The sequence below is a fragment of the Tachypleus tridentatus genome, chromosome 10 (genome assembly GCF_004210375.1).
Source record: "Tachypleus tridentatus isolate NWPU-2018 chromosome 10, ASM421037v1, whole genome shotgun sequence".
Taxonomy (NCBI): Eukaryota; Metazoa; Arthropoda; class Merostomata; order Xiphosura; family Limulidae; genus Tachypleus; species Tachypleus tridentatus.
The window spans coordinates 74,602,153-74,627,555 of NC_134834.1; the positions used below are offsets into that span (position 1 = coordinate 74,602,153).

The window sequence follows — 25,403 nt, forward strand, 5'->3', positions numbered from 1 at the left end:
AGCATAATAATAAAAAATATTTATGGTAGGAAAGGAAATAATACATTGGTCTAAGTAAGAGTTATATTTTTTCCAAATTTGTAAAAAAAACTCCTGAGGCAATAGAAAAAATAATATTATTTTGAAAATCTGTGTAATGGGATTATGAGAAGACTGATATTAAAAGCAAAATAACTTCTATGAAGTTTAAATTCGTAGGTCTATGATTTGTATACTTATTTAGTATTATACACTGTTACAGTTATACACTGCCTTAAAATGAAAGTAGTGTCTTTGTAGGCTAGATGCGCTGGTTCATTCCACGATATCACTCGTATACTTAAGCAATCGAATATTTACAGTTTGTTTTTAGAATATCTCATTTGACACCTTATAATATTGTTATCCTGGATTAAACAAATTTCTATTGTGAAAACAAAATAATGAGTAACTAATAAATGCATTTTGCAACAGAACATTTGTTTGTTTGTTTTGAATTTCGCTCAAAGCTACACGAGGGCTATATGCGCTAGCCGTCCCTAATTTAGTAGTGTAAGACGAGAGGAAAGGCAGCTAGTTATCACTACCCAACGCCAACTCTTGGATTATCTTTTACCAATGAATAGTGGGATTGACTGATACAATATAACGCCCTCACGGCTGAAGGGCGAGCATGTTTAGTGCGACGGGGATTCGAACCCGCAACTCTCAGATTACGAGTCGAACGCCTTAACCCACCTGGCCGTGCCGGGCCTACAGAACATTTAACTGACACATCAGTCATTGCCAGAAAAATTTAATAGAATGTTATTTAAATTGTCATGCTCGGTTTTCTTACGAAATGAGACACATCTTAAAGATGATGTGCTATTCAGACATTTTTAATTGATTCACTTAAAGTGCTTTTTTTCTTTGTGTCATGAAACTTTTTATGTCTTCCAGTAACACATCCTTTGTTGGTTATTTCTTTTTATCCTCCATCACTGGAAGAAAATATAATGGTTGCCTGAATGAACAACTTAGCCAGTGTAAAGCAAGATAAATTTGAACTGTAGTAGTCCTTACAGTTATATAAAAGTTTGTTTTCTAAACTTATACAAACCATAAATATGTAGTATGTGAATTGACATAACAATGCCTTTATTATGAAGAAGTTACAACATTGTATTGAAAGAAGACAATTACGTATTTGACAATTACGTGGCTCCTCAAAATCAGACAAGGAGTAACGACTGAAACAGAATTTCTGTAGTTTTCTTTTTGAAATAGTTAAAGGCTGTCATAGACACGAATATGTAAGACACTTGGAGTCATTTGCATCATAGTGAGAGTGAACAATGCTTATAAATAAGTTACGAGGTTAAAGTGACGTAGAAAAAGTTTAGGATTAAGTATGTAGTAATGACTGCAACCATCTAAATACAATTTTCTATTCTGTTTTTAATTTTTCCGAAACATTATTTGTTTTCTAATGATAACAGTTGTATTAGAGGAACAAATTCTTAATAATCTATATCACCCAGAAAAGTTTATTTTTAGTTAAACACAAAGCAACAAAACAGGTATCTAAATCCTATTATTAGCGTGTAAGCTCATAGAAATATTGATGAGCCACTAGGAGGCTACACAAAGACATCGAGGTTAATGTATCTAGATCATGAATTCGAGGATTTATGGTACGCATATTGTTGTTTTAAAAAAAAGAGCGCTTAATGTTTTGGTGTCATGTATGTGTTACAAGAATTGTAACCGAAAACTCACTATTCTTTTAGGCAAGAGGAATCTAAGAGTTGGCGGTGGGTGCTACTGACAAGATGTTTTTGCTATAGTTTATTAGCTCAATTTTAGAAACGGTTATGAACAGATAACTTGCGTCGTTTTTCACAACATACCGAAGCAAATAAACAAATGTCAGGACATAGAGTTTGTTACGCGTTTTTATCATTTAACTTCCTTCCTGTTCCTGTTTGGTTTTAACGCCCACTACTTTCTCTTCTCTTCTTCGGAAATGCCTTTCTGAAAGACATATCACACCTTCCATTAACACCAAGACTAAAGATATATATAAAAAGAAAAACACTCAGAGGATGCAGGACTAGAGTCAGCCTTTTCTCAGTCGCATTCTTTAGGCTTACACATATGCTAAGTTTATCTCGTATAACAACGCTCCCATTGAGACGAACTAGGAATCAGCCTCTTTCTCATTGAAAACAAAAGCCTTTGCAACTTTGTGTCACTTTATTCCCGGGCTTTACATACAATGGAAGATTAATTAGACGGAGATCCGCCTGACTGGATGGATACACATCAGCGGCAGAGCGTACTTCGAAAACATGGTTTCGATACTCGTGATGGGCACAGCACAGAAGACTCAAAGTGTAGCTCTGTGCTTAATGACAAAAAAGCAAGCACAGGATAGCTGAGTTACAAAACTATATGTTGCAGTTAAAGTTCTATCTTCACGCTACCTTGTCTTACAGCATCCAATGAAATATCAACTCAGATGCATCTTTTATTATTATTATTATCTTATTATTACTTTTGTAAATATGAACGTTTACTTTTCCACCCACTTCTGATCTAAAGTAACAAAATGTTCCACTTAGCTTTCAATGAAATTGAAGAATTAGGTTGTGTGTAGTGGTATGTTCTCACTCCTCTTTCTATCAGCTTTTACTTTATCTTTTACATGTTCAAACAGGATCATCAAGAATAATTAATTAACAACAGGAATTACTGGTGGCGAAACGTCATGTCTAGTGGTTTATGTTTAACTCTATGTTTATGTTATTGATGTTGTTGTTTTTTACCTTTTAAGCGCGATATACTTATTTCACTTACAACTGCCAAACGTTTCAAGATCTAAATATCAACCTGTTTCTGGTTGACTTACACTATACGTCACAGCCTAAGAAGACCAGGACACGACACAACTAGATTATATTTGATTGGATAATAAATGTAAAAAATTATCCAGTTATTTCATAAAATAAACTTAAATTGAAATTAAAATTTAATTTAATGTAGGTTATATGATTAGTTTTATATTCTGAAATGATGTTATTAGTATTTATCGATATCTTCTCGTTAAACATTGTAGTCAGATAACGTTAACGTGATCTGTTGCAGTTCATACAAGAATCTTGGATTACAGCTTCAATGCATAGGGATTAAATGTAACCAATAAAAAAAATAACATCTTTGAGGGACAGGATAATAGTGTTGTAAGCCTAACTTCACAAGTAATGCAAACACACTTGCTAATTTTTTCGTATCTATGGTACTTGTTTCTCTACTTGTTCGTCGAAACACAAATTCAGCTTTCACGAAATAAACCCCAAACTAAAAATCAATCAACACCTCTAACAAATTCACTAACATATCAAAAATTAAACTATAAACTAGTATATTTTATTTAAACGAACTAACAAATCCCAATCTTAATAATCAATCAATACCTGTAACAGATTCACTAATATATCAAAAATTTAACTATAAACTAGTATATTTTATTTAAACGAACTAACAAATCCCAATCTTAATAATCAATCAATACCTGTAACAGATTCACTAATATATCAAAAATTAAACTATAAACTAGTATATTTTATTTAAACGAACTAACAAATCTCAATCTTAATAATCAATCAATACCTGTAACAGATTCACTAATATATCAAAAATTAAACTATAAACTAGTATATTTTATTTAAACGAACTAACAAATCTCAATCTTAATAATCAATCAATACCTGTAACAGATTCACTAATATATCAAAAATTAAACTATAAACTAGTATATTTTATTTAAACGAATTAACAAATCCCAATCTTAATAATCAATCAATACCTGTAACGGATTCACTAATATATCAAAAATTAAATTATAAACAAGTATATTTTACGTCATTCAAATCGTTTCAAGAAAACTAGTTATTAAGTTGAACGCTCATCACGTTTGGGTAGAAACTTCCTCCAGACAAGCAATAACAGAAACTTTAAAATTATAATGCAGAGCTTAAAACCATAGTGTTTCTGGTACATACATTTTAATAAAAGTCCTCGTAAAAAGCCTTATTGTGTTTTTTAAATATATGTGCTAAAATAAGCAACAGAAGTAGGTTTTCATTAGCTTTTAAGTAAAATATTGAGTAACCAATCAAGTGATTATAAATTTATAATGGGTTTCCTGTTCATTCTAACATTTCAATCAGTACTTGGCCATAGTCGTAGGAGAATAAGAAAATTTCACTCCATTAGTAGGACTCCAGCTAGATCTTAATGAGAGAGAGTCGAGCTTTGCTTAATTTTTCAATAATGGAAAATACCATACAGATAGTAAGTATAATGAACTAGTGTTTGTTCTTCACTCTCACTAATGTACTTACATTTCTTACTGTGTGCATTTCAGCTTTCTTTAGTCTTGCCTTGTATCAGTTCGACAAATAAAACCAATTAAACCCGTCTTTTTTAATTAAACAAACAATGAAAATAAATAAAATCCTGAATAGATTATTTTGAAACAAATGTATATTTTTTCTTGGTAAATCATAATAGCAAATATTAACGTAGCATGCTGAAAACATAGTAAAAACCCTGGGTATTATTAGTACCATATTTTTTACCAGTTTTTTTTTCATAATTTACACATCGGTTAAATTTGGGATACAAATGCTCTTCAATTTCAAATTATGTAGAAAAATAAAAATAATGAAATAATTTTAACTAATGTAGAATTATATTTCTTACCAGGAGAGGTATTTAACTATAATTGAAATAAAGAGTATTTGCATTTCTAAAATACATTTTATTGTGAGTTAAAAGATCAATCTATGGAAAATTAATGAAGTATTTACAAATCTTTGTCACTATACAAACGACTTGAAAATAGGTACTATATTATTGTCTACTTCGATGCGTGACAGTCTTAATGTAGTTCCTAAAACAACTGATAATTTGTTCCCTTGGTTACATTACAGGTTGTTGACTCTATATTCATTGCTAATTCAGTTAATTAACTTGAATTATATATGTCACTAGTTATTGGTAATGTGCAAACAACCTGACTGTGTGCTATACTCTGTTTATTGTCGGAGCCTATTTATATTTGTTTCCACACGACCTACAAATGTGTATGTAACGATATGTTGCAGGAAATTTGTTGATTTAACATTTACAGAAAAACAAATCAATATTTTCTCAAGATATGTTTAAAATAAGCTAGAATTAATAGTTTTGAAACAAATACAAAATCTTTGACCTGCTAGTTGGTGTAGATAGTTACAGTACACGAGAGCAAAGAGTCATTGTGAAACATCATGATATAATCTCATAAGATGTAAACCAGTTGACAGTTAGTTCGTAATTGTAACATTCAAATTTTCAAAAACTTAAAGTGTAGATGTGTAATGAATGTGTATTATTACACTACGTTTATCATAAAAAATATTGCATTAACAAATACACATTAATATAGCTCTCGCAAAGACCTAAACAAAATAAGAGAATTACTGGAAATTTGTGTATTTTAGAAATATAATAAATGTGAGATCCATAAGAGAAATAAATCTGTCATAACGTTTCTTTTGAAACGACATAAAAAAGTGGAAAACTTGTTGTCTATTTCTTTTCAGTTTTATATTTTCTTTGACTGTTTAAATACGTATTGAAATGGTACATAATATAATAATATATGTATTTATAATCATTTAGCTATATGTCTATATACATATATATCATTGTTCCAAGATACATATATTTTTTACCAATTCCATATCTCCATCGGTCCTAAATAATTTGTAATGAACCTTTTATGAAAATATTATGCATTCCAAAAAAAGCAACAACAAACATACTTGTCCCTCAGTAGAGCATAAGTGAATCTAAGAGCTAAAATGCTAAACAATTAGGGATCGATTCTCCATGGTGGACACAACAAATAATCAAACTGGCTAAATCGAATGGACAAACCAAAAATATTAATATCACAAATTACAGCAAATCAATAATCGCTTTGTATAATAATAATAATTTTCAGTGCAAAGTTAGTTTATATTTTAATTCATTTACAAACCTATAGAAAAAACACATTGAAATGACTTTATTATATAAATTTTACATTTTTTAATGAGTACTGTAATTCTCTAAGTTCCTTCTAAAAATATTTATTCAAGTTTACTTCCACACTTAAAAACCGCATTGAATTTTATCAATGATTTTTGGGAACTAATTAAAAAAAGAAAACAAAGTCTTTGAACACTAAACAACACAGACGAATGTATCAGAAATACAAATGGATGTTGTTTCACGTGATAAAACCGAAAACTGATCGATTTTAAGAAAGGTTAATAACAGTACTTCGAACGCAAAGTATTCATTTGCTCAGATCATGATTATGTGTTCAGAATGTGGAATTTAAAATTTTAAAGACATATATATTTTTTGTATTTAATGGTATTGGAAAATATAAAAAAATACATCAGTTTGAGGTATCAGGATTATCAACAAAGAGAATTGCAACAAGTCGTTTCCCATTCATGATAAAAAAAAAAAAAGAGAGGTACTCGTAACAAATGAGAATCCATGAAAAAGCCGTCGACGTGTCATTTACGGCAGCACCCAATATAATTAAGGGGAATCTACAAGTGGAAAAGCAAGAAAACGACATGTGTGCAAGTTTCTTCTATGATACACGTTCGACGTGAAGAATAAAAGGGGTGTTTATGCTTTTACAAATTAGTCAAATCAGTTTATGGCTTTCTGTGCAATAAGCGCTTGTTAACCATCGCCATCGTACGTCACATGGATGATGAAAAGCAAATAAGAAAGTTTGTTTGTTTTTTAATTCGCGCAAAGCTACTCGAGGGCTATCTGCGCTAGCCGTCCCTAATTTAGCTGTGTAAGACTAGAGGAAAGGCAGCTAGTCATCACCACCCACAGCCAACTCTTGGGCTACTCTTTTACCAACAAATAGTGGGATTAACCGTCACATTATAACGCCCCCACGGCTGGGAGGGCGAACGTGTTTGGTGCGACCAGGATTCGAACCCGCGACGCTCGGATTACGAGTCGAATGCCTTAACACACTTGGCCATGCCGGTCCCCAAATAAGAAAGAATGGTATGCCTTTGACATTATAGCCTAAGGGTGCAGTATTTTGCGATTAAATTACGCTGTTTTATATCAGATTTGATTAATGTAACAAGTTAATTGGATTAAGCATATAAGCTGGTTTAATTTTTCAGAGAGTGATATTTAGCAACCACGACCATTTGATAAGATTAGTTTAAATATTTTACAGTATTTAAAAATTTTTGCAAGTTCAACGTACAAGATACACTTCAACATCCTTAAAATTTTTCCATAAACGTGATTTATGTTGTTAATGCCCTAAACCATCCCGAACTAATTACAGGTACACTGAAATTAAATGACGGTTTATTGAAACAAACAAATAGCTTTGAAATAGCAGTGGTTGATGCAGGTTTCTTTAGGTAAAATTCGATATTTTCTTATTCGAATAAACACACACATATATACACTGCTGGCCAAAATCTTAAGGCCAATGAACATAAAGAAAAAATATGCATTTTGCGTTGTTAGACTCAACCACTTTTTTTGAGTAGAACTTCAAAAGATGAAAATAAGAAAAGGGAAAATAAAAGTAAAAACTTTTATTTAGCATTTAATAGGAAAAATGTGAACACTATGAGATTAGCCTAAATTCCAGCTGGTCAAAAGTTTAAGACCATACAGAAACGAAGTGTTAATCGGTAAACACGTAACGAAATTTAGTCATTTGTGTTCAAGCATTAGCGTTGTCAACATCTCCCACTGACATCTCCTGTGTTACATTGGGTAAAAACATGGCAAAAGTTAAAAAGTTGACAGAGTTTGAACGTGGCAGAATTGTCGAGCTGTAAAAGCATGGTCTCTCTCAACGTGCCGTCGCTGGTGAGATTGGGCAAAGTAAAATTGCTGTTGCAAATTTCTTGAAAGACCTAGAGGGACATGGAACGAGATTTTCAAGAGGTCGGGCCATGAAAATTTCGCCGGCGTTGAGCAGGAGGGTGCAACGGGTTGTCTGGCAAGACACCAGCCGATCGTCGAACTAATTTAACGCCCTTACGGACGCAGAATACAACTAAATAACGATAGGACGGCATCTACGAGAGAAAGGCTTTAAAAACCGTAAACGTTTTCAAAGGCCACGCCTCCTTCCACACCACGAAACAGCTCGATTAAACTTTATGAGAAGCACCAAAAATAGGACGTAGAAAATTGGACGAAAATTTTGTTCTCTGATGAGAAAACATTTAACTTGGATGGTCCAGATGGCTTCCAACGTTACAAGCACGATAAGGATATCCCACCGGAGACATTTTCTACACGACACAGTGGAAGAAGTTCCGTCATGATCTGGAGTGCTTCCTCCTTGCATGGAACAATGGAGCTTCAGGTTATACAGGGGCGTCAAACAGCAGCTGGCTACATTGGCATGTTGGAGATAGCATCCTTATTGACTGAAAGCCCTCGCTTGTGTGGAAATGACTAGATATTTCAGCAGGACAATGCTGTAATCCACAATGCCCGCAGGACAAAGGACTTTTTCATGGCGAATAACGTGATTCTTTTGGGTCATCCAGCATGTTTGCCCGAACTGAACTCCATTGAAAATGTTTTGGGTGAATGGCAAAGGAAGTCTATAGAAATGGAAGTCAATTCCAAACAGTGCATGATCTTCGTGAAGCCATCTTCATCACTTGGAATAACATTTCAGCCAGCCTTCTGCAAACGCTCATATTGACTATGCCAAAGCGAATGTTTGCACTTATTCGCAATGACGGCTATGCAACTCACAACTGAGACCTCTTGTTGGGCATTTCTTATCCTTTTTAGGACTTTTTTTGGTATGGTCTTAAACATTTGACCAGCTAGTATTTAGATTAATTTCATAGTGTTTACATTTTACCCCAAAAATGCTAAAACGTTTTTTATTTTGATTTTCCTTTTCGTATCTTCATCTTTCTAAGCTCTACTCAAATAAGTGGCCGATTCTAATAACGCAAAATGCATATTTTTTCTTTATGTTCATTGGCCTTAAAGTTTTGGCCAGCAGTGTATATATACAAGCTGTGGTACCACCAGTTCTTAAAGACCTTACTATGTAAATACTTAAAACATGGCATAGAAGTAATGGTTAGAGTATTAGTGCGTTCTCTGAGATATATAAGAAGTTCGTGTGCCTTTCCCAACGCTGTGTATGTTGTTTCATAGAAAATTTGTTTTGACATAAGGACGTGGCACCATCTGCGAATCTAGTTAAGGTTAACTTACATAAAAGATAATAAATGCTCTATTATACAAATATTGTAGGTGGAGGGAGATGTAAACACCCAATAACATGCCTCTTGTTCCAAACTATCATTGCACAAAGTTTGATTGAAATTGGCTGAGCGACCTAGAAGTAGTTAGATAAGGAACAAACAGACAGACACACAGATTTTTTGTGCTTTACATATATATATATATGACATTCCTATAGTAGGTAAATTGGGCCGCTATATATTCATTAACTGTTGGACATTCTAACATAAAGGAAAGTTTAATCAACATTTATTACAAAACATTATCACAGCTTACTTAAAATGCAAAATTACATTACTGTGCAACAGAATGCTCCATGAAATAATACTAAGCATATTTAAGTTTTCTATCAATAAACTGAGCATTGAACAGAGCTTTTCCCATCTCGTTGATTCTAAACCATGTTCATGTCTACGGGTATTTTACATTCTTCATTGAATGGAGAATAAACTGTAATAATGAACAAAGTAAATATCTATCCATATTTACAAGTGTTTTATCTTAAATTAATGCCGTATCTAATTATTAAATTTAACAATCAATATTTATTACCTCATTCTAAGAGTGAAGTATGATTTGATTGTACAATTTAATGACGGTAGTATCCACTACTTTAAACTTAGCTACATCCGCTTTAGCCGAGTTGAAGAATTAAGTATTTCTGAACACGAATGTAGCTAGGTTAAAGGTCATAAACAATATTCACATCTACTGATGCTAAAGCCGAATATAACTGTGAATTTGAATATTAAAGTATTCTCACAGACACTTCAGGGAACAACAGCTCTTGCAAAAGAATTATGTGACCGTTTTGAGTCATAATTATCTAGAAAAAGGTATTGGTTCATTATGTAAACACACACTCGCTCTTAACTGTAAATTCAAATTACTTCGCGTTTGAAGCCTAGGAAAAAATATGATAGACAGTGTCTCCCCACAGTCCCGTCGTTTATAAATCTCTCTCACTCTATATCCTAGTTTTATTTTTCAGTGTTAAATTATTTGTCTTATTTGTTGTGTATATTATGATATAACATACATAAATTTATGTATTTTCACCATCTTTCAGTATATATATCTGTATCTATATGTAAAATGTTAGTGTTGTTAAAATACTTTATTTGTGAAAACACTTCTAGGTTGTCAAAAATAACTGAATATGTTAATTGTACTCACAAATCCATTGAAACGAAACTGGCATTTTAGTAACTTAGTGCAGAGATACTTATTGTAAGCGCTGAAGTGAAGTTGATATCTCTTAATCAAATATTATTCACTGCGAACATTAGTTTACAATTATTTGTAAAAAGAAATAGACCCAAGCATTTCGTGTACATACTATCTTTTAAACTTCCTAATAGTCTGTAAAGTTAATATATATCAATACTGTCTAAACATCTGTAATATTCAAGAGAACAAACTGAAATTATTTAACCAGTATAGATGTTATTAAGTTAAATCACATTTAGTTCATGGAATAAACGTGTTATAAATGAAAGATATAACTGTAAGTGCGTTTTGCATTCTTTCATATCCTTTCAACTGAAGATTAGTGAGGGAAACTCGACACAAAATTATTTTAACATTTTAAATGTTTAATGTCCTTGGACTTTGAAGTTGATTTCGTGAGAAAACATTTGCGTCATGAACAACAGGAATTAGTATTCCATAACACACGGGCCTGACATGGCCAGGTGGTTAAGGTGCTGGATTCGCAATCTCAGGGTCACAGGTTCGAATCACCGTCAGACCAACATGCTCGCCCTTTCAGACGTGGAGGCGTTATAATGTGACGGTAAATACCACTATTCTTTGGTAAAAGAGTAACCCAAGAGTTGGCGGTAGGTGTGATGAGTAGCTGTCTTTCCTCTAGCCTTACACTGCTAAACTAGGGACGGCTAACGCAGATAGCAATCGCGTAACTTTGCGCGAAATTCAGAAACAAAGAATCATCCATAACATGGTACGAACTGGTCGTCAGGGAGTGAGTTGCTTACAGATGAGCTATATTTATCCTGAATAATTTATTCAGCGACTGGCTCGTCATGATAATACTAGGTACATTTATTGCAACAGTCAAATGTTTCGCGGTAAAAACCTTTTTAAACAGAAACGTTTTGTGATAAAAAAGATTTTCAACAAAAATATTTAATGACAAAACAAGATTTACAACAAAAGTTGTTTGTGTTAAAAATAGTTTAAACAATATTATCGTGAAGCAGTTTTTTATTAACTTGCACAATTAATCACGAAGAAGTTTTTTAGTATACCTATTTTGATAAAGCTTCAGAAGTGAACCTGGATAAAACCTTAACAACGTATGAAAAATATATGAATAAATAAAGTAATATGTGCATGTCAGTCGATTGACTAAGAATTTTAGACTCGCTTTTTAGCTTAACTAATTCTTTATTTTATAAGTAATTATTTACAAACGTTATAAAAATCATCCTGTTAATTATCGGACTGCAGCTACACACAAATAGTCATTTCTTGTTTGAGATCTCAGTCACACATGCTGAAACAGCAATTCATGCTCTGGCCGTCGAAATACATGAGTATAATCAAGTAGTTACTTTGAAGTTTACCTTAGGGGTTTCGTGCTCTCTGTAATTTATCTATAGACTCTTCTGGGTCCCAGTTATTTATTATAAAGTTATTTGAATTTAGTTTCAAAGCACAATTTTAAAGAAATTGAATGTTTGGTAAGTAGAGAGCAATTGGAAACTGTTTCTTTCAAACTACCCTGCCATCGATTTAATTTTCATTATCTGGTCATTAGAAAATGAATAGTATATATATATAAATCCAAATGCTTTTAAAACAGTAAAAAATATAAATCATTGAAAAAACTAAGTCGAAAGTTTATTTGTTTTTTATGTATTTCTCAGTAAAGTATGATGATGTTTGTGTAAACTTCATGTTTAGTGAGGTGCAACTTAGAGTTAAACCTTAAATACAAACAGTTGTTTGTTGAATTCAACACTCTGGTGGATGTATATTGTAATTACTGAAATAATTTTGATGTTTTAAAGCTAAACCTCTTTAAATGTTTAATTAATTACTTGGATATTTCTCAAGAAATAACAGTTTTATTATAAAAATATCATGTTACGTTATGCTCTTATCATTATTGGGCTTTAATTAATAATTCATTCAGCCACCGAAGAATGATTTGTTTTTTTGGTTACTGAAGAGAGCAGAAAAGGGTTAGCTTTAAAATCAAGAGACTACTAGGAAAGTACTAGGCTTGTTGGAGTTATTCATTAAAGTTTACTGATCCAAATGACATAGCTTAAGAAGTATTAACCTGTACTCAGGTTAATAGAAGTCTTAGAGAGCAGGATTTTTAGTTTTGGTCGAAGACTGCTAGCAGAGGTTTGTTCATGTGGTGAATGTCTACTACCAGCAGAGGTTTGTTCAGTGTGCTGAATGTCTATTACCAGCAGAAGTTTGTTCATGTGGTGAATGTGTACTACCAATAGAGGTTTGTTCAGTGTGGTGAATGTCCACCACCAGCAGAGGTTTGTTCAGTATGGTGAATGTCTACCACCAGCAAAGGTTTGTTTAGTGTGGTGAATGTCTACCACCAGCAGAGGTTTGCTCATGTGGTGAATGTCCACCACCAGCAGAGGTTTGTTCAGTGTAGTGAATGTATATGACCAGCAGAGGTTTGTTCAGTGTAGTGAATGTATATGACCAGCAGAGGTTTGTTCAGTATGGTGAATGTATATGACCAGCAGAGCTTTGTTCATGTGGTGAATGTCTACCATCAGCAGAGGTTTGACCAGTGTGGTGAATGTCTTCCACCAGCAGAGGTTTGACCAGTGTGGTGAATGTCTACCACCAGCAGAGGTTTGTTCATGTGGTGAATGTGTACTACCAATAAAGGTTTGTTCAGTGTGGTGAATGTCTATTACCAGCAGAGGTTTGTTCAGTGTGGTGAATATATATGATCAGCGGAGGTTTGCTCATGTGGTGAATGTCTACCACCAGCAGAGGTTTGCTCATGTAGTAAATGTCTACCACCAGCAGAGGTTTGTTCAGTGTAGTGAATGTGTACTATCAATAGAGGTTTGTTCAGTGTGGTGAATGTTCACCACCAGCAGAGGTTTGTTCAGTGTGGTGAATGTTCACCACCAGCAGAGGTTTGTTCAGTGTGGTGAATGTCCACCACCAGCAGAGGTTTGTTCAGTGTGGTGAATGTATATGACCAGCAGAGGCTTGCTCATGTGGTGAATGTCTACCACCAGCAGAGGTTTGCTCATGTGGTGAATGTCTACCACCAGCAGAGGTTTGTTCAGTGTGGTAAATGTCTACCACCAGCAGAGGTTTGGTCATGTGGTGAATGTCCACCACCAGCAGAGGTTTGTTTAGTGTGGTGAATGTATATGACCAGCAGACGTTTGCTCATGTGGTGAATGTCTACCACCAGCAGAGGTTTGTTCAGTGTGGTGAATGCTACTAATGAGACTATTTAGCATTGTGTGTTGGGGGGAGGAGGAGGGGGAACGAGAGTAAAGGTAAACTCCGTTTCATGAATATATATCAACTATATTATCCAAGTTAGTGTAATCTCACCAATTATGTCTTGACAGACGTCTATCTAAAGTGATTATTTAGGTTTGTGAATGTGCATGAGAAGACGCTACACAGTTTAATGGATGCTTAACACAGTATGGTGAACATGTACACGAGAAGATTTCATGGAAGCTCACTTATGATTTTGTAGAAGTTTACCAGAAAATATTTACTCATCTTGACAGAAGTTGTTTTTAGAACATGTTGTTCGATCTGGTTGAGAATTATCAGAACATGTTACTTATAATTGCACCCTCCAGTGGATCAGCTGTATGACTGCGGACTAACAACGCTAAAATCCTTGTTTTGATACCCGTGGTGAGCAGCGCACAGATAGCCCATTGTGTAGCTTTGTGTTTAATTCAAAACAACAACAACTACTTATAATTTCTAGAATCTACAATGGAATTCACTTAGTCTATCAGTTTTTTATCCAAATTGGGCGAAAGTCTCCCAGAAGAGTTTGTTCGGATTTGTGAAATCCGCATTAGCAATAAACTCTATTTAACTAAAATGTATCAGAATTTGTTATTCAGATTTATGGAAATATATAGGAAGAATTTAATCAGTTTGAGCTAATCTGCCTTACAAAATGTCTCTGCTTTGTTCAAGCTCGAAAACAATTTAATTGTTTTTTTTTTTTTTTGGTAATCAAAAGGAAGAGTTACACGATTTCTTGGAACTGTAGGATAATATATGTTGAAAAAAATAATTAATTTATAGAAAATCTATCAGAAATGTTTGTTAAAGATTGTGAACGTAAATTATATTTTTTTCAGCATTGTGTAAATCTATCGAAACATTTTAATTTAAGTTTGCTCAGTTGTGTAGAGGGCGTATCAGAGAGGTCTATTTGACATGATAGATGTTTATCAGTAGGATTTACTTAATGTAATGGAACTCTAGTTAATGAGTTCATTTAACTTTGTGAAGTTAGTTAGAAAATCTACTCAACTTGTTGGAAGTCTACGAGGTAAGTTTTCTTAGCTTAATGGTAACTTATCAGAGAAGCGAAGTCAGCTTTTAGAAAAACTATCAGAAGTTTGTTCGTTTGTTTTTGAAGTTCGCTCAAGACACATCACTGATAACTATCTGTACCCTAACACTTTAATCAGCCACAGCGTATCAGATATATAAAAAGGTGAAGGACACATTACTGATAACTTTCTGTAATCTAGCGCTTTAATCAGCCACACCGTTTCACATATAAAACATTACTGATAACTTTCTATAATCTAACACTTTAATCAGTGAATGACACATCACTGATAACTTTCTGTATTCTAACAATTTAATCAGCCACACCGTTTCACATATAAAAGGTGAATGACACATCACTGATAACTTTCTGTACTCTAACACTTTAATCAGCCACACCGTTTCACATATAAAAAGGTGAATGACACATCACTGATAACTTTCTGTACTCTAACACTTTAATCAGCCACACCGTTTCACATATAAAAAAGTGAAGAACACATCACTGATAACTTTCTGTAATCTAACAATTTAATCAGCCACACCGTTTCACATATAAAAAGGTGACTGACACATCACTGATAACTTTCTGTAATCTAACAATTTAATCTGCCACACCGTTTCACATATAAAAGGTGAATGACACATCACTGATAACTTTCTGTACTCTAACACTTTAATCAGCCACACCGTTTCACATATAAATAGGTGAATGACACATCACTGATAACTTTCTGTAATCTAACACTTTAATCAGCCACACCGTTTCACATATAAAAAAGTGAAGAACACATCACTGATAACTTTCTGTAATCTAACAATTTAATCAGCCACACCGTTTCACATATAAAAAAGTGAAGGACACACCACTGATAAGGATAAAAAGAGTAAAAAAGGATTGAAAGATTTGTTACTTTTGTACCAGAAAAACTAATAAATAACTTGATGTTAACACTCACGTTCTTTCTGGTTGTCTAGAACAAAACTAAAATTCTTTATCAGTGTTCTACAATATTAGTATGCTGTTTGATTACAGGCCTCCTAACTAGTTACGACAGCACATTTTACAGAAATGTTTTTTCAGCTTTTCCTAGTAACAGCTTTCAAAGCCTAATTTGGTGTACAAAAAATATTTGTGTATGATTATCTAGTATATATATAGTCTTATAAATATGTAGTGAGGTGCATCATTGTATATATAAGTATATTTATGTAATTACTTATTTTAAATATATATAACTATGTATATGTTGGCGCACTATTATTTTTATGTCAACGTACAGCCTTTAAAATATGTAATAATTATACCCCTTGCGTTCCTCAAGTATTTTCTAACTTAATAATGTTATTATATCACGTTCGTACAAAACTGCTTACGCCGCTCACTGTAACTCAATTTTCAATCACTTATGCATCATTTATTTCATATCTTCTAACCCCTGAATACGGCTTTTCCACCAATCTGAAGCGAGAATACAATCCATTTTTCCACCAATCTGATTGTTAGACTTTATAATAAAGATTGTACTTTGAGTTGAATTAAACAATCCATTATTTCTTTAAAAAATATTGTTTAGTGGTGTAGTGTACTTTGAATATTGAATTTCTTTCGTATGCAGTTTTGTTTCATTGAACAAATATTAACATTCTTCAGTTAAAGTGTGATTTATACGAACTACTCTTAGTCAGAGAACCTTGTTTCTTCAACTGTGAACTCACACATACAGTTTTAAAGCCTGTCTTTTACTTTGTTATGAAAATAATTTTTCTCGTTCATATCAGCTGTGTGACAAAAAGTCCCGACCTCCAGCACTTCTTCACGTAATATTCTTCATTTTGAATCTCTTTGAAAAATAGTTAATTCACATGATGTATTATTTGCATGGCTATTGGATATTAAATGTGCAATCATATTTTATCGCTAAGATTTTATTTCTTCCAAATAATGCCGGGAACATAGTGGAATTCGACAGTCAGTTTTAGATTAATGTTATTTACCACGCAGGCCATTCTTTATGGTCGTATGTATGTAAACCAGACTACCTACGTGCTATCTAAAATTATTGTTACTGACATGCTCTGCTAAAAGCACGTTAATGAGCGGTAAAGACAAGAACCGAAGGTTAATTGGTACAAGTTAATACATGAAATACAACCTTTTACCAGCATATGCCACATGAAAGCAAAGACATTAACAACTGGCAGTGACTAAAATATCAAGAAAAGAAAATGTTAAAAGATAATTATTCAGTATTTATTTGTGTGAGGAAAGAAAAGAAATGATTACTTTAACAAAACTCAGTCCATTGCTTGTTTACGAACTAGCCGAAGTAATAACCAAACATTATTACACGGTGTACAACGGTTTGGACGATATAAGCGACAAAAATTAGTATTCATTACCTTGTTCACTCATAAAATCAACCTCTTCTTCTCGTTTATTATTACACAAATTCACAACAAGGGAATCTCATAAACTCTTAAATGTGATCGTATATTTAATGTGGTCTTTCCTCTTCTACTTGTATTTCTCTGTATTGATAAATGGTATTTGCTATACTAATTAACTAAAGTTATTTGTAAGTAGTGGATTAAAATATGATAAATATTATTGCGATAGGTGCATACATATTTACGTATGCACGAAACAATGTGAAAGGTAAATATGTTACGTATATTTATATATATGTGAAGAGAAATGTATGATTATAGTCAAAAAGTTAAGTGTAAGAATTATAGGAGTTACTGATGAATATTTATGAATATACATCATTTGTCACTGCTTTCTCAACAAACGTTATAGTTAGAACACTAAATAGCAGTAAGTATGCGAACACTAAAAGCAAAAAATAAACATTTTTATGTAATGTAAAATCTAATTGCATTTACCAATAAGTCGTGGCGACAAAACACGACAATTTTTAGTTAAGGATAAAATCTGACCTGTCAGAGAAAAACTGTTACCACTAGAATCACCTGATCTTAATGGGTTTCCTATTGACTTTACTGCCAGGATTTATGACACATTACGCTATGAACCGAGTCAGAGCAAGCAGAAATTTGTGAACCGTGAACAGTGATGTCTGAAGTGAAAATACAGAGCCCTCCTGTGTTAACAATTTTAAGAAAGTTAACAACAAGGGTGTTTTCTGTCGGATAGGGGATGCAAAACATTTTAATAACGTGAACTGTCATGACCTTTGATCTTTGTCAGTGTACTGAACGTATAATTTAGAACACATTAGTGCGCTTGTAAATATATCTGGTACACGTTAGTGTTCACATAACTCGTAAATAAACTTTTTTATGCGAGCTATGCACGTTCACAACGTTGCGTTACTATAAATACACAGTACCACCTGGTTGACAACAGCAAGTATGGAACTTATACACTTTATAATATAAACCGTGGACAGTTCTGATGGTTTTAACAAGGCATGGAAACAAAACTGAGAATATAAAATTCACTAGCGGTTTTAGCATACAGCACATTGAACGTTGCAGAAACAATGTGCATATACATTTATTGAAGATATTAATATATGCAACAGAGAAAATACTTGAATTTGTTTCAGAACATCGACTTCTTTACTGTTATTATTTTTAAACATTATATGATCCACTACAGGATCGAAGCAGCCCTCGAGGGGAAACTAATAAAAAATACTCCTTAAAAATTGCTATTGAAAAAAAATCTTTTCTAGTAAGACCAATGAAAAAACGTGCAGTTTTTAAATGTTTATTGCATGAAAGAAACAAAAAGTATGGAAATAACAGAATAAAAATAGAAAAAATTAGAATGTTTTTTCTATACAGCTAATACATAAGAAACGTAAGATTTTAGATTTAATTGCATATTTAAAATAATTTATATTTAACAGTATACGTCTGAGTATTTCAATGCAGGTTTTAAGTCATTAAAATAAATTATATATATAAAAAATATGTAGTAATAATTTCAATTAGCTATGAGAGCAAGTAATCTTTTATATGAGACACCCATGTCGGCTTTAATTTCAACTACGTTCTTTTACAAAGAATTTGAAAAGAGGTTTGGGGTAATATAGCATTTTAACTATATTAAATTAGCTTATTTTCAAGAAACTCCAACTGTCCAAAAATGAGGCCATTTACATATTTTTTTGCTCTCATGAATTTGTAAAATTCTACTTGTACTATCATATATTATGAATCATGTACGTGATTATATAAGGGGATTTCATGGTATGAAGTATATTTTCTCATGTAGTCATTTGTCATGGCATTACCACAAATATTGTGCAACTTACATAGAGGCTTAAGAAGTCAGATAAAAATAAATGCAAAGTACTTCGTAACACGGATGAAGCCAAACTGATAAAGAGTGGAATTCCCTGAAAGTGGTGACTCGAATGATGAATTGGAATCCATAGTTATTTACTGAATATTTTAAGAGATAAATTAGTAGTATCAATGACACGTATTCTCCAAATTTTATAAGATTATAATTTTCCTGTAGGGAATAAAATACAAGTGAAACATATAAGGTCTGACTAATTTTGATGTTGTTTAGTCAGTGATCTAGTTTGATGCTACTTGATGATTATGTAAAAAATAATAAATAAACACGTCTCAAAATAATGTGTGTATATCTGTAATATGTCTACTTATAATAAAGTTGATTATAAACTTATTACAAGAACAAGCAAAATAACTGTAACGTGTTATTGAAGGAAAATACAACAACCTTGAAAATAGTGTGTTGCATTAATTATAAAGATGTTGAAGGAATAAAAGCAGTAAATGTAATGTGTTATTAAAGGAAAGTACAACAACCTTGAAAACAGTGTGTTGCATTAATTATAAAAATGTTGAAGGAATAAAAGCAGTAAATGTAATGTGTTATTAAAGGAAAGTACAACAACCTTGAAAACAGTGTGTTGCATTAATTATAAAATGTTGAAGGAATAAAAGCAACAACCTTGAAAACAGTGTGTTGCATTAATTATAAAAATGTTGATGTTGAAGGAATAAAAGCAGTAAATGTAATGTGTTATTAAAGGAAAGTACAACAACCTTGAAAACAGTGTGTTGCATTAATTATAAAAATGTTGAAGGAATAAAAGCAGTAAATGTAATGTGTTATTAAAGGAAAGTACAACAACCTTGAAAACAGTGTGTTGCATTAATTATAAAAATGTTGAAGGAATAAAAGCAGTAAATGTAATGTGTTATTAAAGGAAAGTACAACAACCTTGAAAACAGTGTGCTGCATAAATTATAAAGATGTTGAAAGTATGCACAGTTGCACACTTCACATTAGTATCAGATTTTGGAGCCATAATTTAGTTATAATAACGTATACTTTAATTCTAAGCTAAAATGTAAAGTATCTTAGCCATAAATCAATTGATGCGAAAGTTGGTTTATTTATGTTGTACTGTTAACTTTCATTTTTATTTAACTGATATGATGTAGAATCATTCACGTTTAACCTGTCTTGCAGTGAAGTCTGATGTAGAATCATTCACGTTTAACCTGTCTTGCAGTGTATAGACTTCATAAAGAAATATATTAATTAATCAGGTAAATGGAGTGGTCATTAGAACCAGTGAGGTAATCCAACACCTCAGAGCATTTATTGTCAGTAATTAATATTCCACTTAATTAAGCGCTGTGTATATGACAGGCAGCAATTAGAGAAGCCACAAAGCTAAAGACTGAATAATCTGTTCGACTTAATAACTTCCTCAACTTTCTTTTTCTGCTCGTAGAAAAGTTAGTTGGTTGGTTTGACGTTTTATGGCGCAAAGCAACTAGACTATTTGCGCAAAAGCATAATATGTTATATCATAATGGAGTTGAACTTTCGCTATTTCTGCATAAGAAAGTACAAGATTATATATATATATATAACCTTAAGATTTGTCAAATGAACATTCAGGTTGAATACGTCTTACTGATTAGCGGACCGAACTGTGGAGATTAGTTTCCATGGCTCGAGTCCGATTACCGCAAAGAAATAAATTACGTACGCCCCGCACTTTACTGTCGTGGATGTGTTATAAGTGTCGGCCAACTTCCATTATTCGATTTAAGAAGATCAGCCCAAGATATGACGGTAGGTGGTTTTGATAAGCTGCTGTTCCCCTAGTCTACCACTTCAAAATTACGGAATCGCAAATATCTCTCAAGCAGCTTTTCGCGAAATTCGATGTACAAAGAAACAAGTGAATATTTTGGAAGATCAGCTGAGGTTTAATTTGTACAGATGTCGTCACAGTAGTGCATAGATTTTTTGTGGAAATTTATTATATTTTAAATTTCATAAACCTAAATAACTATATAGTAGACATTGTAAGACATTTTATTTCTACGTTCTTGTGTGTAATACCTTAAAGAACAACTCGACTTCTCCTGTAAGGATGTTTATTTATAAAAAAAAAGTTTCTGTGAACTTTTCATGACGAAAAAATGTGTGAAGTTAAAAAATATAGAATGTTTTAAATTACTGAACAGCTCTGATATCAAAACATAAAATATTTATTATTAAATGAACAACATAAACCACCCACATACCATACATACTGGCAAAGTATATTTTCATCATTTGACAAGAAAGATCTTTATTGAATAACGAAGTTCCCCTGATTGATCAAAAGAAAAGTTTTCCTTCTCTAGTGATTAAACCAAAGCATTCTCTAAACAAGTGTAATAATAACAGTCCCATTAAAAAAGAAATGTATGCTATTTACAGGTTCTACATGTATATCAAGGCAGATTAGTCCTACTTACAAAAATATTACATATTAATCAAGGTAGGTAAATCTTACTCACAAACAATTTTACATATGATTCGAGGCAGACTAGCTCTACTTACAATACATTTGATATATCTATTGAGGCAGAGTAGTCCTACTTACAATACATTCTACATGTTTATCAAGGTAGATTAGTCCTACTTATAAACAATTTTACACACTAATCGAGGAAGGCTGGTCGTACTTAAAAGAAAGATTATGTTTATATAGCAGATGAGTTCCATTTTCAATAAATATTCGCATGTGTTAATTAATGCTGTGGCATATCACCGCAGATGAGAGTTATGCCGTAAATGTCATCATGATTAACACCTATATATTTAAGTCACAAAAAATTCCAGTGCAATGTTAAAGCGGTTGAATTTAAGGATGTAAAATGTGTTTCATGCTCCTCCGAGGAAGGATATTCATGTAGCGAAATAGACGCAAAGAAAACTACGACAGTAATAAATAATTAATTCACTAGAGGTATGCAAGTTTGTTGCAACAATAGATAAAACCTGGGTGTACTTGAGAAACAAACCATTTGTATGGACCGCGGAGCGATCTGGACTTTTTAAAACTTGGTACAGTGAATATAAAGAAAAGTTTACATCCGACTCTGTGATTGCTCTAAGTGTTTTAAACCTTGCAATGTGTACAGTATAAAGCAAAGCAAATTTTTGAATGAAGTCCAGTTATTATTAAAAGAAAGAATTTTTAAAAACTTGAATTGTATTTACCAGGACGCTAAGCACATGTGACTATATTATGATAGAGCGTTTCTACAAAGATAATGGAGAGTAAAATTAGGGTTCCTGCTAGTCCAACCCTTCCTGACATATAACGTAAATCACCTGATTGAACTTTTATGCATTTGGTTTACTTAAATGTAGCCCTCAGAGACAATGATCACGTGGTATTATCTGCCACCACAGTTTCTATTGTAACAAGCTTCAGGGAAGAATGGTGATGTTAAGTTTATAACACCTATCTCGATATATATTCCACAGCCTGCCTCTTTATTGTACATGTACTTGTTGTTCATAACAAAATATTTAAATATACTTTCTATCACCGACGATGGTAATACATGTCTTCGTCCTGAGGGTTAATTTCACTTTGAAAAACTGTGTTTCCGGTCGCTTGAAATTATTTTCGGGCTATCTGAGCCCACCGAGGGAATCGAGATTTTAGCGTTGTAAATCGTATACATACCGCTGTACTAGCGGGGGGCTATTTTCGGTGATAGAAAGTATATTTAAATATTTTGTTATGAACAACACGTATTTTGTAATAATATTTAAAAGAGTATTATTTTTTTATTGAGCTACTTCATATCACTTGTATTTTCTCTAAAAACACTTGTTCAAAACACTGAACAGTGTACGATCTCGAATTATTTATTTTGTTTTGTTTTTTTAATTTCGCGCAAAGCTACTCGAGGGATATCTGCGCTAGGCGTCCCTAATTTAGCAGTGTAAGACTAGAGGGAAAGCAGCTAGTAATCGCTACCCACCGCTAACTCTTGGGCTATTGTTTACCAACTAATAGTGGGATTGACCATCACATTATAATGCCCCCACGGCTGAGAGGGCGAGCATGTTTCGTGTGACAAGGATTTGAACCCTCGACCCTCAGATCACGACTCGAGTGCCTTAATCACCTGGCTATGCCGAGCTTTTTATTTTGTAAAATATTATGTGCACGCCACGTTAAACCTGATATTCAAATACTTGAATCAACACCAAGTGCGTATGGAATTTTATAAAGTTTAAGAGTGCTTTTTTTTTATAAAGAATTAATTAAATGTTGGGTTTCAACAGTGTTTCCTTAGGTTTATGAAATACACTTTACTGCATGGACTGTATTAAAGTGTTTTAGTAATATCAAATAAGTAATAACACTAAACAACACGAAGACAGATAACCAAACCTGACAATATCTTCCTTCCCAACTTATCAAATATTTTGCTTTTTATATGAAATTACATCTTAATTTTAAAATTAATATGAATAAGTTTTGATCTTTCATATAGTTGTACCATAGTATTCACACATCTTTTTATTAGAACCTTACCTTTCATCTTCTTTGGTTACAGGTTTACGGCTATTCATGGTTTTTACTGAAAGGTATCGTTGAAGTTACCATGATAAAAACAAAAACAAATCCATTTGAATGCTGCACCAGCCACTTCCATTAGTATAGAATGATGTTGTCTTTTCTGAACCGTACGTAAGCCCAAGTTAGTCTTTTCCGATCCCTTTAATGGTTTGTCACTCTGGCTGAGAAAAACGGCTTAGGATGATATAGATTAACACTAAAGACAACGCCCTACTCAGGTCCTTTGGGCTTCAATGCGGGAAAAAAGTGAGGTTATAACGTTCAAAGGAGTTTCATTATCTATGTAGGAGTTGATTATGAGGCAGCAGTAAGTCAGCAGGATGAGATGGGAATTTTTTTTCCTTGTATATATCGCGCGCTGTGGTGTCAAATGCAATAATTTGTTCGCGTACTCTAAATCCTGGATAAAATTAAAGACAACCTAAGCAGACATTTATTCCGCCACTTGACGTTAATAAACATTACATTATACACATATTGATGATCATTTAAGCTGAGATTCATGTAAAGTTACCACTTAATATATAACGAAACAATGTATATATATAAATATAAGGATTTCATCTGCACTTTCGCTTGGACCCTTTTGTTCTCAACATCACGAACTTCTCCATATAAATAAGTGCGTCCTAGGCAGTTTCCAGCTGTTTAGGACCAGCTGTGAGAAGTTAAACAAGAGTCGCCTTCTTATGGGTCTAAATAAGGTATAAGAAACTCACTAAGTTTAACATAGACATGAATACTAAGTTGACTAGTCCAGCTGAGAAGGTCCTTGTTCCAAAAGAAAAGTTATTTTGGGAAAACGAAAAACAACGACAAACTAAACTGAAATTAAAATTGGCATCACAGTAATTACGTCATAACAGCCGTTTTTAGTATGGATTTGAAATGAAACAAACTATGCAAGTAGAACTGAGGATATTCAGTTTTAAATAACTCGTACATGATAAATGATAGCCACTTTTTGTTCTCTGTTCATTTTATTCTTTCGCTGAAAGAATAGCTTGTGTTACTTTCATTAAAAAAGATACTTATTAGATTGTGTTAATGTGATCCGTGTAATATGGGTCTTTATGAAACTGTTTAATTTTCTATTTAGGTGTTACCTAATTTCTTAAAAAAGAAATATATAATTAACTGCAAAGACGATAGAGATACCAAAGTTAAAGAATAGGCTACCTAATTTCTTTCTTTACCTATTTTCTGAGAACAATTAGAGTAATGCAAAACTTAAATAAACTACGTTTCCATCTTACCTCTGACTTATTTGTTCTTACGTGGCCCGACATCATCAGGTGTTTAAGACACTCGACTCTTAAACTGAAGGTCGCGGGTTAAAATCCCCCTCACACCAAACATGACGCCCTTTCAGCCATGAAGACAATGTAATGTAACGGTCAATCCCACTATTCGTTGATAAAAAAGTAGCCCAAGAATTGAAGGAGGGTGATGATGATTAGCTGCCTTCCCTCTAGTCTTACACTGCGAAATTAGGGACGGCCAGAGCAGATAGCCTTGGTGTAGCTTTGCGCGAAAATCTATACAAACCAATCTCTTTCTTATATATTTTATAAAGGTAAATTTAAAAAAAATATC

The 25,403-nt window shown here is 32.9% G+C and overlaps 1 protein-coding gene across 1 annotated transcript in view; it reads right to left on the reverse strand.

Annotated features, from left to right (window-relative positions):
- The window catches only part of LOC143229593 (uncharacterized), a 95,062-nt gene extending 70,625 nt beyond the window's left edge, over positions 1-24,437 (reverse strand). Inside the window, exon 1 of the mRNA XM_076462153.1 lies at positions 23,763-24,437. Coding sequence (XP_076318268.1) covers positions 23,763-23,800 — 38 coding nt within the window. The 5' untranslated portion in view covers positions 23,801-24,437. The remainder of the gene's footprint in view (positions 1-23,762) is intronic.
- Between the last annotated feature and the right edge of the window lie 966 nt (positions 24,438-25,403).